Genomic DNA, 19,818 nt, shown 5'->3' on the forward strand with positions numbered 1-19,818 from the left:
GGGACCAGAAACACACATTTGTAACAGATGAGATAAGTGGCCAGTGGAGATGCACATGGGGATATGGTGATGAGACAGTGGAGACGACAGGGGACAGTGGAGACATGCAGGGGACACAGACGAGACAGAGGTACAGTGGAGAAACAGGCCACAGGAGGACACCAGAAAGACAAGAGAAATTAGAGGTGATTGAGGGGAGAATATCCACAAGACGCCCCTGCACCATGGATGCACCAGGCTTTTTTTTATTTTTATCCTAGTTTGTCCTCTAAACCTAGGTGTGTCTTATGGTTAGGAGCAGGGCCAAGGCAGAGGCTGGAGAGGCTCCAGCCTCAGGGCGCAGTGTAGGAGGGGCGCACAATTCATTGAGTTGTCATTCCCCTATTGTGTTTGAAGTAGAGAGAAAGAAAAGGGGGATACATAGCAGTGACTGCAAGCCAGATAACTACATATTAAGGTATTGGGGAGGTTGGGGGCCCCGGGGTGCCTCTTAGTCTAGTAGCAATCAGCGTGTGACGGTTGGGGTGGGAGGGATGGAGGGGCGCACTTTGGTGTCTCAGCCTTGGGTGCTGAAGTACCTTGTCCCGGCTCTGGTCAGGAGCGTTTTGGTATAGAAGATGGTACATTAAATCTGTCTAATCCATTGAGAAAAAGTTTGCATACAATCACAGTCAGGAATCTGGCGTAGCCAAAGTTCTGTATTGCATTTATCAGTACAAAGCTGGCATCTGCAGCTGTGAGATAATTATACAATTTTTTTCAACAGACATATTGGCCTCAATTCACTAAGCTTATCTCCTGTCTTTAATAACTCTTCTAGAGTTGTTACCATGGTGATAAGGCATGTAGTATTCAGGAAACATTTTACCTCAGGCAAGCCTAAAGTTAACTCTTCTGTTAAGGATTGGGGAGTTAATTTACCTCCTCTAGTTAATTTACCACCTCTGTAGTTATTTTCACACGCAGTTAACTACAGAGGTGGTAACTTAACCTTTTCAGGACCGCCTCTATGAGATCCTACGCCGCACTTGTGGCTGTTCGAGCCTGATGCGGCGTAGGATCTACGCCGGCCCAGTTTCCGCTCCCGAAGCGATCGTGCGCACCCGGAGGGGGATATTAAGCTGTCATGACAGCCGACATCTCCCCCGAGTGATCAGCAGCCATCGCGTATGGCTGCTGATCACATGATCACTACGATCGCCGTCGGATCGTAGTGATCAGTTTGACAGCTGTGGCGGCATGGGGGGGGGGGGGGGGGGGGAGAAAGAAGAGGATCCACTCACCTCCCTGCCGTTCCAGCGACGATCGGCGCCCCCCTCCGCTCTGGCCGGCATCGCCGCTCCGTCTGACATCAGCGCCGGGTCCCGGCTTGATGACGTCATCAAGCCGCGACCCGGAACTGATTGTCAGACAGAACGGAGATGCCGGCTGGAGAAGAGGGTCCCGTGCGGCTCATCGCTGGAGCCTGGAAGGTAAGTGAAGGCTGCTGGCAGAAGGGGGGGCCCAGGCCACCATGGGGGGGGACACAAATCCAGGCAGCCACAGATGGGATCCGGCCGCCTGACGCGCGCGCCCCCCCCCCCCAAATGCGTGCACCCCCTTCCCACGCAAAATGCCTGGTCCTTAAGGGGGGGGGGGTAGGTGGCCGGTCCCAAAAAGGTTAAGGAATGAAGAGATAAGATAACTCTCACGTGTGGAGGTAAGTTTTCTCTTGCTTTATTATCTCTAGCAGGATCTTAGTGAATTGAGGCCATTGTCTAATCTTTAACTAAGCAAAGTGGCATAACAGGTACAGAATCAATCTCTGTAAGTGATTGGTAATCTACCTTTAAGGTCAAACTAGCAAGCCCAAAAAAGGATATTAAAGGAGGAACTCCAGTGAAGATGTAATAAAAAAAAGTGTTTCATTTTTACAATAATTATATTTAAAGAGAACCCGAGGTGGGTTTGAAGATTATTATCTGCATACAGAGGCTGGATCTGCCTATACAGCCCAGCCTCTGTTGCTATCCCAAACCCCCCTAAGGTCCCCCTGTACTCTGCAATCCCTCATAAATCACAGCCACGCTGCTGACAAACAGCTTGTCAGAGCTGGCTGTGTTTATCTCTATAGTGTCAGTCTGCTGCTCCCCCCGCCTCCTGCAGAACTCTGGTCCCCGCCTGCATCCCTTCCCTCCCTGCTGATTGGAGGGAAGGGACAGGGGTAGGGACCGGAGCTATGCAGGAGGCGGGGGAGCAGCTGAGACTGACACTACAGATGTAAACACAGCCTCCCAGCGTGGCTGTGATTTATGAGAGATTGCAGAGTGCAGGGGGACCTTAGGGGGGTTTGGGATAGCAACAGAGGCTGGGCTGTATAGGCAGATCCAGCCTCTATATGCAGATAACATTCTTTAAAACACACCTCGGGTTCTCTTTAAGGGATTTAGTCAGAACGTAAATTAGGGAGAGGGAAGATTTTACAATGGGAAAGTGCTGACATTACATGGTAACATTTTTACTGCTGGCAGGTGATTTATCTGCAGTTTGCTTTTTTGGCAGTTGTAAACCGCCATTTCCCACAATGCAACAAGGTTCACAGACAGGAAACTGCCAGGACCATTTTCTGCAGTCTCTTGTGGGAGGGGCTTTGCCAGAATATCAGTCATACAGCGCCCCCTGATGTGAAATAGCTTGATGCCCCTTTTACATGAGAAATCTATTCCACTGATTGGGATGAAATTCAATTCTTGGTCACAGTTTCTCTTTAAAGCCTTGTACACACCATGCAATTTCCCATCAGATAGATTGGTCGAATAGATAATTTCCGACAGGTCCAATCTGATTTCCCATCGTATTTCAGATCGGTTTGCATAGAAGTGATCAGAAAATAGATGGTTCGATAATTTCATTGATAATCGAGCTGATGGGAAATTGCATGGCGTGTACCAGGCATAAGGTTTGGTTCACGAGCGTTCTGCATGTTACAAGGCTTGCTTTATTCAGTGTTCACTCCATGTTAAACCGGGCATATTATTTTCATAGCATGAATAGGGAACCTGAAGTGAGAGGTATACGGACGCTACCATCGTCATTCTGTAATACACAATGCTAGTTGCCTGACTTCTGTGCTGATGCTCTACCTGGCATACTTTGTCACAGACCCAGAATGAGCATGCAGATCAGATGCTGACTCCATCGCCTGCATGCTTGTTGCAAGTGTGACTCAAAATCAACTAAAGCTAAAAGCTCAGCATGACGGGCAACTGGCATTGTACATAAGGGAACGTAGATGGAAGCCTGTGTATTCCTTTATTCAGGTTCTCTGTAACATCACATCTCTGCGTTTTTATAGACAATGTTAAAGTGAACCTCCGGACTAAAAATTGACTCAGCAGCACTGAAAAGGCTTGGTGTTTCTTTAACAGTTTCACAGCATCAGAACTTTGTTTCTCTTATCCAAGCCTCATTTTTAGCTGCATAGACGAAAACTGCCCAGGCAGTTTTCCCCTTATGTTGTGCAAAGCATGATGGGATTTCTGATGTTGTTGCTCTCGTTCTGCTGTTCTGGTGCAAATTTTTTTTTTTTTTTTACATTTAGAATTTGACATTTGAAGCCTAGCGTGTGCAGCTGGGAGGGGTTATCAGGACACAGGACAGTTGGAACTGTGTCTCCTGCTCCTTGTCACCTCCTTTCAACCAAAAAGATGGCTGCCCCCATGACAAAGATGGCAGCCCCCATGAATCACAAACATTTGCCTGTTCTTTTAAAACGGGGTGGGTAAGAGATTATATTACCTATCTATTCTAATTAACATAACTAATGTAACTTAATGACAGTATGTTTGTTTAGGCTGAAGTTCCCCTTTAACACTCATACAATTGAATGGGCGGGGCAATGTAACATGCGTTGTGTTAACTCCCTCTAATGGTGCCCAATGATTATACTATTCCTCGGATGATTTATCATCTGATTCGATCATGATGATCAATCAGAAACGATCATTTTGGCCCACTTACGGAAGGAAACGTTCCCCTTCTCCCCCCCCCCCCCCCCCCCCAGAAAAAATCAGATCCGTCTGATCAAATTTGTAGATCAATTCCAGCAATCTGTTTCGATTGGTTACCAGTTTTACTTCCGTTAATAGGTCTGAACAATCGTTCCTGGTCAATCATAATTGTATCATGAATGGGCGCCTTTAAAGGGACACTTAAGTCATGCAAATAAGAAAAAAAGTTTTACTCACCTGGGGCTTCCACCAGCCCCCTGCAGCTGTCCGGTGCCCACGCAGTCTCCATCAGACGCTTTTGTCCCCCGCCGGCAGCCACTTCAGTTGTCGGCTACAGGCCTCTAAACTGCTATTGCGGCCAGGAATGCGAAGAATCACTCGCGTTCCCAGCCTGTCGCCGAAAACGGAAGTGGCTGCCGGCGGGGGACAAGCTCATGGAAGCCCAAGATGAGTGTTAAAAAAAAAAAAAAAAAAAAAAAAAAAAAAATTTTCCTGCATGAAGTGTTCCTTTAAAGACGTAGGCACTGGTTCAGCTTCACTTTATTGTGCATACGCGTTGCAACAACTCAGAAATATGTGCAATTCACTAATCATCTGTTCTCAGATGCTCATGTGTGAAAAGGTTTGTAATGCTGTGATATGCTGCTGATGATCACACCCTTCAAAGATATAATTAAACTCTTACAAGCATCACTAGGCGCTCACTGATACCGCTCAAGTCTAACGTACGTGTGAATTTCACCACGCTACATGCTGATACTAGATTCAAATAAATGTAAAAGGAAAAAAATAAATCTGTAAAAAATGTCAAGAAATACTGCTTAAAAGTTAAACTTGTGTATTAAAAAGGAGGATAATAAAACTGTACACAAAACTATCATTTTGAAGAAGAAAAAAATATAAAAGCCATCAGAACTCTACATTATCCTGTACGTCCTGGTAAAAGTGCAACAACATCCCTGATTGTGCACCTGGGCCCATACGCAATTCACTTTCCTCCGGCGTTTTAGATTATTGTAATATTGATCTTAAGACTGAACCAATTTCATCACAGCAGCTGCAGTTTCACAAGAGGTGAAACTACCTTTGAATCTGCAAGTTACATATAACTTGCCTGTCTCACTGCATTTATCCACTATCCTGCACAGTGCTCTTTATTCTTCTGACGTCTCTGATTCGGTTGTGAAGGCAAAATAGTTGGGCCAATAAAATAATTACATACCATCAATACCCAAGTGTTAGGAAAAGGTTTACACAGCTACTTAGACATTTGTACATTGTCATTTTATATTTTTCATGTTAAATATCAGAGGCAAAAGCTTTAATTAACTGTGTAGGGTTTAGCTCTATTGGGACAAATCATTCGCATAGGGGTGTCTGTTTCAATGCACAGCCAGTGTTTTTTTGCATATCAGGACTACAGAGTATATTTCCCTGAAAGCCCAAAGGAAAAAAAAATTCACAATTTGGGCTCCTGTTGTCTGTGCTTTCCCCAGTACCCTATACTGTATGGAAGAAGCTGCTTATACTACACAACACTTATGGCCCGTACTCACGGGCTGCAGAAGTGGCCTGTCGCCAGCACACGTGAGCGTGCTAGCGACAGGCCGGCGACAGCTTCTCTCCAGGTCCCTCCGCGTACACACGCGGAAGAGGGACCAGTGGCGAGACGGAAGCTGTCGCCGACGTTCCTCCTCCCCCCCGCCGGAAGCGCCATTTACCTCTATGGAGGTTGCTGTCGCTAGTCCGCGTAATCACGCGGACTAGCGACAGTTGCGGCGGAGGTGCGGCGGCGACTGTTGCCATGCGATTGAAACTTTCAATCGCATGGCGACAAGAGCGACGGGCGACAGTTCGGGGTGCGCGCGCATGCAACGGCCCAAACTCACGGGCGACCTGTCGCCGCAACACGCGCGCGCCGCGTGTTGAGGCGACAAAAGTCCCTCGTGAGTATGGGCCATTAAAGTGTTAGCTGTGCTACTGAACAAGGCATACTTTTTCAGGAAAAAAAAAAAAAAAAAAAAGTGCTTAAAAAAAAAAACCCATGTACTTTTAAAAAATGAAAAGAGTTTCAATTACATCAAGTGCAGTACTTTGGGGCCATTTTATCCCACTTTCATGCAAAGTTGGCATCTTGGCTGTTGCGATAGGAGATCTGAAATATCCTCACTGCTAAACCCCAAATTTTGTCTTTCAAGATCATGAAGTCAAAAGACACAAAGGCAGAGCTCGGTTAAAAAAAACAAAACCTTTTATTAGAGATTTCAAAAACAAATATAGAAAACAAACATATTGTACTTCCACAGGAAGACTGTTCATTATTAAAATCTTGAAGTCAAGTAAAAAGTGCAGCGATAGGCATGGAACGTATATCATAATTCAAAAACCATTGTCAAGATCTATAAAGCTATTGGCACATTATTAAAGCCTCCTGAGCTCTAAGTTAGCCTCTAATGTGACAAACGTTTCTCATCGCCTTCTATCTACAGTAAGCAGCGCAAATCAAGTGTCCAGATGCCTCAAACCTCAATTTCTTCCGTCTCGTCTGTCATCATAAAGACCTCTTGTTTTTCTTTAGAAGGTGGATTGTTTTTCTTCATTTGTGCTAGGATAAAGACGGAATACAGAAGTATATATTGGGCTCCCAACATTAATAACAGGATCTTTGTTTTCTGGCATAAGGCATCTTACAGAGTAGAAAGTCAGTTTGCAATTTCTAAAGGGCATTGAAAAACCAAACTCATGATACCAGTATGGCTCAAGTAACTTAAGGCAAATTTGCACGCCTTTCCATAATTAGCAGATCAGTTTATGATCAAGGTGCAGTGTAAGGCCTCGTCCACATCATACGCGCTGCTGTGCGACACGCAAAAACAGTAGAGTTCTTATCACATGCGCTGTGCAGCAGTGTGATGCGCTATCGCACTGCTGCATGCATTATTTGTAAAGCGCAGCGCTGACCCATTCACTGTAGTGAATAGGATCAGCAGCGCATAGTGGTGCAGATGGTGTGCGATCATACGAATTATGTTCCTATCACACAGCCCATCTGCGCTAATTGATGTGAATGAGCCCCAATACAATGTATTACAGCAGCAAAACAGGCACAGCTGGACCAATGTCTGTTGGGGAACCTTTAACGGACATCATTCACCCCCCCCAAACCTGTCAAAGCAGTCACATGCCCTACCCCCACACACCCAAACCCCTCCCCCCCCCCCCAAGCAAGCAAAAACAAAACCAGCTATTGTAAAATGTACTTACCAATGAGGTCACTTCTATCCAGTAATATCTTTAGGTCTTTATCACTAATAACTTTTCCATTGGATGCATTTATTTCTCTGAAGAAAAAAAAAATGCAATGTCAATGTATTCAAAATGAGCATCAAAATGGCTAGGCCGGCATATGTAGCCCAAATTTCCTTAAAATATATCAGGATTTAAAGCTGTTTCTAGGGTGGCTGCAATCTGATAGTAGCCATATATTGGAAGTTTTTAATGAAATTATAAATAGTCAATTAAACCATCACAAAAGAGGGGGAAACAAAAACTAAAAGAACGAATGCATTAAACTTGACGCATCAAAGGACTTCATTCCATTGATGTTGCTTTAAAATAGCTGCTACTGATCTGTTAGATTTGACAAACCTGAGTGATTCAGTGCATTCATTTTATAATCCTTATGACAAAACTGCTCCTTACACAGGCTAGATAAAACTTGCCTGATACAGCAACCCCACGGACCCCCTTTTTCCAGCGACCCGCCTGGTTGATTGCTTTGTTCTTCCCTCTCATCCTGCTCGCCGTCACAACTCCATGCTCTATTGGCCCTCCCCCGTATACTCACAGAAAACATACTTAATGTGAACAGTGTCTACTTCCATATAACACTATACCTGTTAGTTTTTTTTTTCACACGACACAATAAAAAGGTTAAACCGCTGGAAAAAAAAAATTTGTATAGTGGCTACAGACCTTTACATTCCTTACTCCATACAGAATTTTAAACTTCTCACCTTTCATGATCTCGGGACTGGAGCAGCTCTAGCAATTCCTGAGGGTCAAGACAGCTCTTAGATTGATTTATTCCATTGTGCCCACCTTTGAACTTATCTGGAAAGAAAAACATTAGCTTAAATATCCTTGTGAAAGGCAAATAATGCTGAACTAAATCTGCCATCTAGCTTGATTTATAATTATAATAAGAAAAAAAAAAACTGGGAGGGCAGCTAATGAATACACAATGAGCAAGAGAAAGGAGGGGGAAAAAAAAAAGTCGGGGAGGATAGGATGTCAGCATTAGCTTGGCAAGATGGCCACTGCCTAGACTAGGATTTTCTGCTTTTCCTTTATAGAATTCATTCACAGGAATCATTACGTGGATAGCACAATACATCTGTTATGTAAGTAGAAGTAGTATTTATCTACTTGTGTCTTTTTATTTCTAGGTTAGCATGGGTGTCGCTTGTTCTTTAACCTCTTCACCTCAAAGGGTTTTTCTGCTCAAAAAACCAGAGCAGTTTTCACCCGTCAGTGCGCTCCTTCCATTCATTCACCTATAACTTTATTACTACTTATTACAGCGAAACAATCTATATCTTTTTTTTGCCACTGTATAGGCTTTCTTTGGGGGGTACTTTTTGCTAAAAATTATTTTCTTCTTACTCAGTTTTAATAAAAAGAATAAGAAAAAAATTGAAAATTTTTTTTCAGTTTTCAGCCATTTTCAAAATGAAACATGCTACCGTAATTAAAACCCACACATTTTATTTTCCCGTTTGTATCGTTTATTGCAACGTTTAAACTTTTTCCCTAGAACAATGTATGGCGCCAATATTTCATTTGGAAATAAAGGTGCATTTTTTAAGTTTTGCGTCTATCCCCAATTACAGGCCCATAATTTATAAAGTAATAGTATACAGTTTTTGTATACATATTAAAAAAGTTCAGTCCCTAAGGTAACTATTTATGTATTTTTTTTAATTTTGTAATTTTTTTATTAAAAAAAATAAAAAAAAAAGTTAACTTTAGGGGAGTGTGGGAGGTCAGGGGTTAATAATAAAAAAGGTAACTAGGGATAATAAACTGAAAAAAAAAAAAATTAGGGAGGGGACGAACAGCAGCCCGACAGACCCGACAGCCTGTTCAATATTTACCTTTCCAGGCTCCAGCGGGGGCGCTGTTGCGGCTCTGACGGAGATAGGTGGAAATAGCAGATCTCCGTCGGGGTCCGCTCTACAGCGCAGGAGCCGGAGACTTGCGCCTGCGCTGTAGAGCGGCCCGACAGTGATCGGCTATTTCCGCCTATCTCCGTGGGAAGAGCGGATACTGCGCCTGCGCTGGAGCGATAAATATTTACATTGCCGCCGCTCTGGGAGGATTTTCGCCGCCGCGGGACCGAGGACGACGGGGGAAGCCTCAATAGGATCCAGAGGCTTCCCCCACCTGGGGGGCAGGAGAGGTTTTTTCGCTACAGATTTTCTTTAAAGCCAAATGGTTACCAATCTAAAAATAAGTCAGATACTCACCTAAGGAGAGGGAAGGCTCAGTCCTAATGAGCCTTCCCCTCTCCCGGTGCCCTCGGTGCTGTGCTGGCTCCCCCGTTCGCGTCCGCCGCCGAAGGGACTTCGGAGGTCTTCGGGAGCACTCGGGCTTCCGAAGACGGGCCGCTCCATACTATGTACGCGCGAGTGCGTCATAGAGGGCACTCGCGCATGCGTAGTATGGAACGGCCCGTCTTCGGGAGCCCGAGTGCTCCCTTCAGCTGCGAAAGTGGCAGTATTTGACCGAACTGGTCGAATACTGCTACGGGGGATCCTGTGCGGGACCGGGCACCAGGAGAGGAGAGGGAAGGCTCATTAGGACCGAGCCTTCCCTCTCCTTAGGTGAGTATCTGACTTATTTTTAGATTGGTAAACATTCACTTGTTTATGGCAATTTAAGTGGACCTGCACAGGACAGAAGGAAAAAAGGCTAAACTCTCTAAATACATACAGGGTGCATTTCCCTAATTCCCCCTCATTTGTGTCTAATCACAAGTTGAAATTTGTTCGCTCCCGTGTCAGCTGACTGCTACAGCAGATACGCTCATTTGAAAGCACAAGATATTAACAATATGTCTGCTTCCATGTCTTGACGAGTATGCACAATTTATAAGGGAGCAGGTCCTAAGTCCTAAGTTAAAACCTATGAACTACTGACTTTCCTACCCTATCCCCCTGAACTCACAAGCCATTCTGTCAGGACAGAATATAGCAGCAATTTTTTATTTCTTAAATCAGTGAGGGTCACAATTCGTCTGACTAGGTCTGAACTAAAGAGAAACTGTCACTTGTACACATGAATATTCAACTCTTATCAGGGCTCGTTCACATTGCGTTCCAGTCGCGTGGCCATCCGTGTTGGGCAGGTTTTGTGGCCTTTTCTTCCTATTCCCAGCGATTACCAGTGTGTTTTTTTTTTTTTTTTTTTTTTAAACGCTTTTCTAATCTGTTTTGCCAAGCGATTGCGGACGTCAGGAAGTGAACTCTGAACCGGAAAAATATAATGTATTCTTAAAAACGCAAACACAATAACTGCACAAAGCGATTTTGTGAGCGTTTTGCGTTTCTCCTATACCTTCCATTGAGGCGGAATCGCCCCTGAAATGGTCCGCGCACCGCACGACCCGCGCTGATATGAACCTTCTCAGACATTCATTACATAACCAATATGCGGGTGGGAAAAAGGAAAAAAAAAAAACACCCCTTCTCAAAGTTGTGTGTACGGGGTATGAATACTGAGATATTTGGACTAAATATCAGTAGCACAATGGAACACTGTAGAAAACAACAGCGTGATAAAAAGTCTGTTTCATACTATAACTAGTGGCAAAGTTTTGCCGCAATTGCTATTCTCAGAGAACCAGGAGCTCTCCCTGAATGAGAAGAGCAAACAAGAATTGTGGCAAAATAGCAGTGATTGGCATGTCTTCAGCCCAATCTACATGATACGATTCTTTATCCGATTCAATTACAATTCTATTTACGATCCGATTAAATCCAACATGTCCAATCGGGATTCGATTCAATTTGCCATTGTTTTGCAATGTCAAATCGAATCCCGATCAGACCTGTTGGATTTAATCAGATCGTAAATAGAATCATAATGGAATCTTATAAAGAATCGTATCGTGTAGATTGGGCTTTCAACTGAGGGCATAAAAGAAAAAACCCTTTAGCTCTGCATGCCAGACGTAAACATGATTCTTCCCATGCTGCATGAGGCACTTTTTCATCACTACACTGACAAGGTAAGAAGATTTTTTTCACCTCTTTGCTGATCTGTTTTTTTCCTCATAACCCTTTTCCCTCTGGTTTTGTAAAAAAAAAAAAAAAACAAAAAAAAAAAAAACACACATCTCCTTACAGTGCCTCTAAGTGTAAGATGTACATCACTCATGACTTACTTTTGTGAATAACCAACTTTTCCAGCTTCCTTTTGGCTGCTGCTCTTTCAACAATCTTCTGGTCAATAGTATTTGCTGTCACCAGTCGATACACCACAACTGGCTTTGTCTGACCAATTCGGTGGCATCTGTCCTGGGCCTGCAGATCAGCTTGTGGATTCTGTTTGGAGGGATTTATGGCATGTCAAAAAGTCATATAAACTGCTACTAAAAAATAAAATGATCTGCTTTATCAGTTCATCCAATGTAAAGGCCCAGAAACAATGGTATGACCGAATTCTAAAGACTGATACCTGGCCTAATGCTGGGTACACGCAATGCAATTTCCCATTCGAACGACTGGTAATCTGACGGTAAGTATTGTGTACATGCCCAAACTGCTGCCCATCGATAATGGGATCCATTTTCTGAACAACAATAGGTTTTGTGAAGTTAATTATCAGGAAGAGACCAGACATGTCAGAAATCGCTCTAATTCCACCAATCGGTCGGAAAGTTGTATTATGCATAACCCAAACATTAATGTAATTTTACCCGGATCGGGACCACCGATAGTTAACACTAAGCCACACTTGTGGCTGTCTAAGGGCTGGTGCACACCAAGAGCTTTACTGAGCATCTTGAAAAATGCTAGCGCTTTGAAAACCCCTTGGCTAATGTATTTGAATGGGATGGAGCACACCAGAGCCATGTGCTTTTTTTCCCCATACGCGGGTCCTGCAGCATTTCTGCAGATTTGAGGCGATTCAGCCTCAATATGAAGTATCAGAAAGTGGAAAAATCGCTCTGAAAAGCGCTAGAACAGAGCAATTGCCCAAGGGTTCTTGTTACAGAAGCTGTTCAGTTAAAGCTCTACTGTAACAAAACAAAAATGCTACATTAAAACACTTCACAAATCGCTGAACAGGATTAGAAAATAGCTAGGCATATGCCTCGAATCGCCTTTAGAAAAATCACTTCAAAATGCACTAAGAGTTCGCTTTTTCGCTAGCGCTCTTTGGTGTGCACTGGCCCTTTGTCAGATGGCTCCAGAGCATAAGCAATAGAACATCTTTGCCAGCTCACATCTCCATACATCAGTTAGGAGCCATTTTTATTGGCTCCTGATCACTGAGCCAGTCAAAAAAATAAGGCTCCGGTTCTTAACCTCCCAGTGACGCCGGATGGCACCGCTCAGGCCCTGGTGAGCCGATTTGAATACAATTTTTTTTTTTTTTTTAAACACGCAGCTAGCACTTTGCTACCCGCCGCGTAACAGGCCCCATCGCACCTGAACACTTTATGAATGACCACCCAGAACTCTAAAGTACCAGCAGCGGTGTTTTCCCGCATTGATTCTCCTTACCGACTGCTCTTTTATGAATGATACCCCATGTGTCTAAATGTGGAAAAATGGGAACAAAGCACAACCGGAGCAGTGGACACACAGACAGGGGTGGCACAGAAAGATGGGGCACAGAAAGTTGTGCCAACCTACACAGATTCAAGGTAAAAAAATCTACAGTCTTAATCTCATTAAAGGGAACCAGAGAGGAAGCACCCTTGTGTATTTTACCATGTATATCAGTAAGAACATTAGAGAAAACACTTACCATGCTCTCTGTTTCCTCCTCACTGCTAAAAGTGTCTGTTAACAGCAGTCACAAGAATCCCAGACTGAGCAATTAAATCTGGCTTTGCTGGGAATGATTATTGCTGAGTCATTATAGCAAAGCCACAAGGGGGCAGGCTTGGGCTTGAAATAACACCACAGAATACATACTTAGCTATAATCTTTCTGTAGCAAAGCTAGACGGAGCAGCCTGACTTCTCAGTCGGGGATTCTTATCAGACGTGATAACAGTCAGATTACACAGAGAACAATGAAACAAAGGGCAGATTAGGTGTTTACTGTCATGTTCCCACTGATTTATAAGGTAAAATACAAGAGGGTGCTTCATCTCTGGTTCTCTTTAACCTTAAGATACCTGTGATTAGAATGATTAGCATCTCTTGGGAAGCAGAAAACATTCTACACATACATGAATGGATACAGTGTAGCAAACAGAGTGCTCTATGAAATCACCTACCCAGTCACTGTCATAAATGATGACCGTATCCGCTCCTGTTAGGTTGATTCCCAGGCCTCCTGCCCGCGTGCTAACCAGGAAGATGAAGACATCCGGGTCAGTATTAAACAGCCTCATCTGCAGGAAACACAGAGCACAAAATTAACAGACCTACCAAATAAGTGACCCGAGTACTCCAGCTAAGTAGCTCCCTAAGTAAGTTACTGTATAGTTATTTTTCCCTTTACTTGCAATGCTTTGGGGGAAAAAAACAAAAAAAACACGCAATTAGTCTAACTATTTTTGGAGTGACAAATTCACTTTATTTGGCCCCTTCCCGATTGTGTTTTCAGAAATGTACAGTGCGCAACGGGGATGTTTGAAACAGCAGCAGCTTTAAACTCCGTGTCCTGGCATGTGTCCCCCACAGCAGCAGCACAGATCACACTTAGAGTCCAGCGCTGTCCATCCTCCTCTCTCCACCACCTGCTGGCTCCTGTGCACAGCATTTCTTCCTCATAACAGGTGACATACAGGAAGTAGTGTCATACAGCGAGAGAGCAGGAGGCAGAGTGGATAGTCTGACAGTGCTAGACTGGCTGGAAGGAGAGGTAGGGGCTGCTGCCTTGGGCAGGGGGGCAGAAACAAAGGGGACAAAACTGAGCGAGATTGAGGCATAGAAGGGGACAGAGGCAAATGGGGACACATAGGGAGTACAGGGCATGGACAAAAATGCAAGGCCAAAGAGTTGACTAAAGAATACAGTAGAATCCCTTTATAGTAAACTCTGTGGGACCAGGAAATCAAAAGTTTTCTAGATCAGAATTGGTCATACTATACATTTATACAGATGCATTTGCTGGGAACAGAGGACTGAGTTTAGGATATCCAGGTTTACTATAAAGAAGTTCTACTCTACACTGTAAACTGATTTCTTGTACAAGCATAACATGGAGAAAATGGAAAAGAGTATTTGTAAAGACAAAAACAATGCTGAAATACTGATTAGGACAAACCGGTGACCCGTACATTTTCCTCTCTCTCTGCATACGCCATGGATCCGTCTAACCTACAGAATTTGAATTTCCTGTAATAGCAGTAATCCATTAATATGTCCAACATCATTGTCATCTGTGAAAACATCAAAACCTAAAGGAAAAACAAAACAAAAAAATGTACTCGTTAAAACAGCTTCCAAACTCAAAATGTGACAAGTCTTATTTATGCAATCACAGAAGTTTCTACACTTTATAAGGAACTATGGAGGAGATTCTGGTATTCAAACTTGCTTAAACCTCCCTGGCGGTATGATTCTTCCCTGATTTTAGTGTCTAAAAGTATTAAAATTTACTTATGTGCTTTAACCACTTGAGGACCTAGGGCTTTCTACCCCTTAAGGACCGGCCACTTTTTTTCCATTCAGACCACTGCAGCTTTCACGGTTTATTGCTCGCTCATACAACCTACCACCTAAATGAATTTTGGCTCCTTTTCTTGTCACTAATAAAGCTTTCTTTTAGTGCCATTTGATTGCTCCTGCGATTTTTACTTTTTATTATATTCAGCAAAAAAGACATGAATTTTGGCAAAAAAATGATTTTTTTAACTTTCTGTGCTGACATTTTTCAAATAAAGTAAAATTTCTGTATACATGCAGCGCGAAAAATGTGGACAAACATGTTTTTGATAAAAAAAAACCCATTCAGTGTATATTTATTGGTTTGGGTAAAAGTTATAGCGTTTACAAACTATGGTGCAAAAAGTGAATTTTCCCATTTTCAAGCATCTCTGACTTTTCTGACCCTCTGTCATGTTTCATGAGGGGCTAGAATTCCAGGATAGTATAAATACCCCCCAAATGACCCCATTTTGGAAAGAAGACATCCCAAAGTATTCACTGAGAGGCATAGTGAGTTCATAGAAGATATTTTTTGTCACAAGTAAGCGGAAAATGACACTTTGTGAAAAAAAAAAAAAAAAAAAGTTTCCATTTCTTCTAACTTGCGACAAAAAAAAATGAAATCTGCCACGGACTCACCATGCTCCTCTCTGAATACCTTGAAGTGTCTACTTTCCAAAATGGGGTCATTTGTGGGGTGTGTTTACTGTCCTGACATTTTGGGGGGTGCTAAATTGTAAGCACCCCTGTAAAGCCTGAAGGTGCTCATTGGACTTTGGACCCCTTAGCGTAGTTAGGGTGCAAAAAAGTGCCACACATGTGGTATTGCCGTACTCAGGAGAAGTAGTATAATGTGTTTTGGGGTGTATTTTTACACATACCCATGCTGGGTGGGAGAAATATCTCTGTAAATGACAATTTGTTAATTTTTTTTACACACAATTGTCCATTTACAGAGATCTTTCTCCCACTCAGCATGGGTATGTGTAAAAATACACCACAAAACACATTATACTACTTCTCCTGAGTACGGCGATACCACATGTGTGGCACTTTTTTGCACCCTAACTGCGCTAAAGGGCCCAAAGTCCAATGAGTACCTTTAGAATTTCACAGGTCATTTTGAGAAATTTCGTTTCAAGACTACTCCTCACGGTTTAGGGCCCCTAAAATGCCAGGGCAGTATAGGAACCCCACAAATGACCCCATTTTAGAAAGAAGACACCCCAAGGTATTCCGTTAGGAGTATAGTGAGTTCATAGAAGATTTTATTTTTTTGTCAAAAGTTAGCGGAAATTGATTTTAATTGTGTTTTTTCACAAAGTGTCATTTTCCACTAACTTTTGACAAAAAATAAAATCTTCTATGAACTCACCATACTCCTAACGGAATACCTTGGGGTGTCTTCTTTCTAAAATGGGGTCATTTGTGGGGTTCCTATACTGCCCTGGCATTTTAGGGGCCCTAAACCGTGAGGAGTAGTCTTGAAACGAAATTTCTCAAAATGACCTGTGAAATTCTAAAGGTACTCATTGGACTTTGGGCCCTTTAGCGCAGTTAGGGTGCAAAAAAGTGCCACACATGTGGTATCGCCGTACTCAGGAGAAGTAGTACAATGTGTTTTGGGGTGTATTTTTACACATACCCATGCTGGGTGGGAGAAATACCTCTGTAAATGGACAATTGTGTGTAAAAAAATCAAAAGATTGTCATTTACAGAGGTATTTCTCCCACCCAGCATGGGTATGTGTAAAAATACACCCCAAAACACATTATACTACTTCTCCTGAGTACGGCGATACCACATGTGTGGCACTTTTTTGCACCCTAACTGCACTAAGGGGCCCAAAGTGCAATGAGTACCTTTAGGATTTCACAGGTCATTTTTGTTTCAAGACTACTCCTCACGGTTTAGGGCCCCTAAAATGCCAGGGCAGTATAGGAACCCCACTAATGACCCCATTTTAGAAAGAAGACACCCCAAGGTATTCCGTTAGGAGTATGGTGAGTTCATAGAAGTTTTTATTTTTTTGTCACAAGTTAGCGGAAATTGATTTTAATAGTTTTTTTTCACAAAGTGTCATTTTCCGCTAACTTGTGACAAAAAATAAAATCTTCTATGAACTCACCATACTCCGTACGGAATACCTTTGGGTGTCTTCTTTCTAGAATGGGGTCATTTGTGGGGTTCCTATACTGCCCTGGCATTTTAGGGGCCCTAAACCGTGAGGAGTAGTCTTGAAACCAAATGTCGCAAAATGACCTGTGAAATCCTAAAGGTACTCATTGGACTTTGGGCCCCTTAGCGTACTTAGGGTGTAAAAAAGTGTCACACATGTGGTACCGCCGTACTCAGGAGAAGTAGTATAATGCGTTTTGGGGTGTATTTTTACACATACCCATGCTAAGTGGGAGAAATATCTCTGTAAATGACAATTGTTTGATTTTTTTACACACAATTTCCATTTACATAGAAATTTCTCCCATCCAGCATGGGTATGTGTAAAAATACACCCCAAAACACATTATACTACTTTTCCTGAGTACAGCGGTACCACATGTGTGACAATTTTTTGCAGCCTAGGTGCGCTAAGGGGCCCAACGTCCTATTCACAGGTCATTTTGAAGCATTTGTTTTCTAGACTACTCCTCGCGGTTTAGGGCCCCTAAAATGCCAGGGCAGTATAGGAACCCCACAAGTGACCCCATTTTAGAAAGAAGACACCCCAAGGTATTCCGTTAGGTGTATGGCGAGTTCATAGAAGATTTTATTTTTTGTCACAAGTTAGTGAAAAATGACACTTTGTGAAAAAAAACCAATAAAAATTAATTTCCGCTAACTTTTGACAAAAATAAAATCTTCTATGAACTCGTCATACACCTAACAGAATACCTTGGGGTGTCTTTTTTTCTAAAATAGGGTCACTTGTGGGGTTCCTATACCGCCCTGGCATTTTACAGGCCCAAAACCGTGAGTAGTCTGGAAACCAAATGTCTCAAAATGACTGTTCAGGGGTATAAGCATCTGCAAATTTTGATGACAGGTGGTCTATGAGGGGGCGAATTTTGTGGAACCGGTCATAAGCAGGGTGGCCTTTTAGATGACAGGTTGTATTGGGCCTGATCTGATGGATAGGAGTGCTAGGGGGGTGACAGGAGGTGATTGATGGGTGTCTCAGGGGGTGGTTAGAGGGGAAAATAGATGCAATCAATGCACTGGGGAGGTGATCGGAAGGGGGTCTGAGGGGGATCTGAGGGATTGGCCGAGTGATCAGGAGCCCACACTGGGCAAATTGGGGCCTGATCTGATGGGTAGGTGTGCTAGGGGGTGACAGGAGGTGATTGATGGGTGTCTCAAGGTGTGATTAGAGGGGGGAATAGATGCAAGCAATACACTGGCGAGGTGATCAGGGCTGGGGTCTGAGGGCATTCTGAGGGTGTGGGCGGGTGATTGAGTGCCCTAGGGGCAGATAGGGGTCTAATCTGATAGGTAGCAGTGACAGGGGGTGATTGATGGGTAATTAGTGGGTGTTTAGGGTAGAGAATAGATGGAAACACTGCGCTTGGGTGGTGATCTGATGTCGGATCTGCGGGCGATCTATTGGTGTGGGTGGGTGATCAGTTTGCCCGCAAGGGGCAGGTTAGGGGCTGATTGATGGGTGGCAGTGACAGCGGGTGATTGATGGGTGGAAGTGACAGGGGGTGATTGATGGGTGGCAGTGACAGGGGGTGATTGATGGGTGATTGATAGGTGATTGACAGGTAATCAGTGGGTTATTACAGGGGAGAACAGATGTAAATATTGCACTGGCGAATTGATAAGGGGGGGTCTGAGGGCAATCTGAGCGTGTAGGCGGGCGATTGGGTGCCCGCAAGGGGCAGATTAGGGTCTGATCTGATGGGTAACAGTGACAGGTGGTGATAGGGGGTGATTGATGGGTAATTAGTGGGTGTTTAGAGGAGAGAATAGATGTAAACGCTGCGCTTGGGTGGTGATCTGATGTCGGATCTGCGGGCGATCTATTGGTGTGGGTGGGTGATCAGATTGCCCGCAAGGGGCAGGTTAGGGGCTGATTGATGGGTGGCAGTGACAGGGGGTGATTGATGGGTGATAGGTGATTGGCAGGTGATTGACAGGTGATCAGTGGGTTATTACAGGGAAGAACAGATGTAATTAATGCACTGGTGAATTGATAAGGGGGGGGTCAGAGGGCAATCTGAGCGTGTGGGCGGGTGATTGGGTGCCCGCAAGGGGCAGATTAGGGTCTGATCTGATAGGTAAAAGTGACAGGTGGTGATAGGGGGTGATTGATGGGTGATTGATGGGTAATTAGTGTGTGTTTAGAGGAGAGAATAGATGTAAACAATGGATTTGGGAGGTGATCTGATGTCGGATCTGCGGGCGATCTATTGGTGTGGGGGGGTGATCAGATTGCCCGCAAGGGGCAGGTTAGGGGCTGGCTGATGGGTGGCAGTGACAGGGGGTGATTGACGGGTGATTGATGGGTGATTGACAGGTGATTGACAGGTGATCAGGGGGATAGATGCATACAGTAAACAGGGGGGGTGGTCTGGGGGGGGTCTGGGGAGAATCTGAGGGGTGGGGGGTGATCAGGAGGGGGCAGGGAGCAGGGTGGGGGATAAAAAAAAAATAGCGTTGACAGATAGTGACAGGGAGTGATTGATGGGTGATTAGGGGGGTGATTGGGTGCAAACAGGGGTCTGGGGGGTGGGCAGGGGGGGGTCTGATGGGTGCTGTGGGCGATCTGGGGCAGGGGGGGGGAAATCAGTGTGCTTGGTGCAGACTAGGGTGGCTGCAGCCTGCCCTGGTGGTCCCTCGGACACTGGGACCACCAGGGCAGGAGGCAGCCTGTATAATACACTTTGTAAACATTACAAAGTGTATTATACACTTTGTATGCGGCGATCGCGGGG

At 44.1% G+C, this 19,818-nt stretch overlaps 1 protein-coding gene across 1 annotated transcript in view; it reads right to left on the bottom strand.

Moving 5' to 3' along the window:
• Positions 1-6,218: 6,218 nt before the first annotated feature.
• HELLS (helicase, lymphoid specific) overlaps positions 6,219-19,818 on the bottom strand; it is a 53,162-nt gene continuing 39,562 nt past the window's right edge. Inside the window, exons 17-22 of the mRNA XM_068255199.1 lie at positions 14,514-14,633; positions 13,506-13,622; positions 11,437-11,596; positions 8,006-8,102; positions 7,254-7,330; positions 6,219-6,594 (exon numbers count right to left, since the gene is read on the bottom strand). Coding sequence (XP_068111300.1) covers positions 6,509-6,594; positions 7,254-7,330; positions 8,006-8,102; positions 11,437-11,596; positions 13,506-13,622; positions 14,514-14,633 — 657 coding nt within the window. The 3' untranslated portion in view covers positions 6,219-6,508. The remainder of the gene's footprint in view (positions 6,595-7,253; positions 7,331-8,005; positions 8,103-11,436; positions 11,597-13,505; positions 13,623-14,513; positions 14,634-19,818) is intronic.

Source organism: Hyperolius riggenbachi, chromosome 10, assembly GCF_040937935.1.
Source record: "Hyperolius riggenbachi isolate aHypRig1 chromosome 10, aHypRig1.pri, whole genome shotgun sequence".
Taxonomy (NCBI): Eukaryota; Metazoa; Chordata; class Amphibia; order Anura; family Hyperoliidae; genus Hyperolius; species Hyperolius riggenbachi.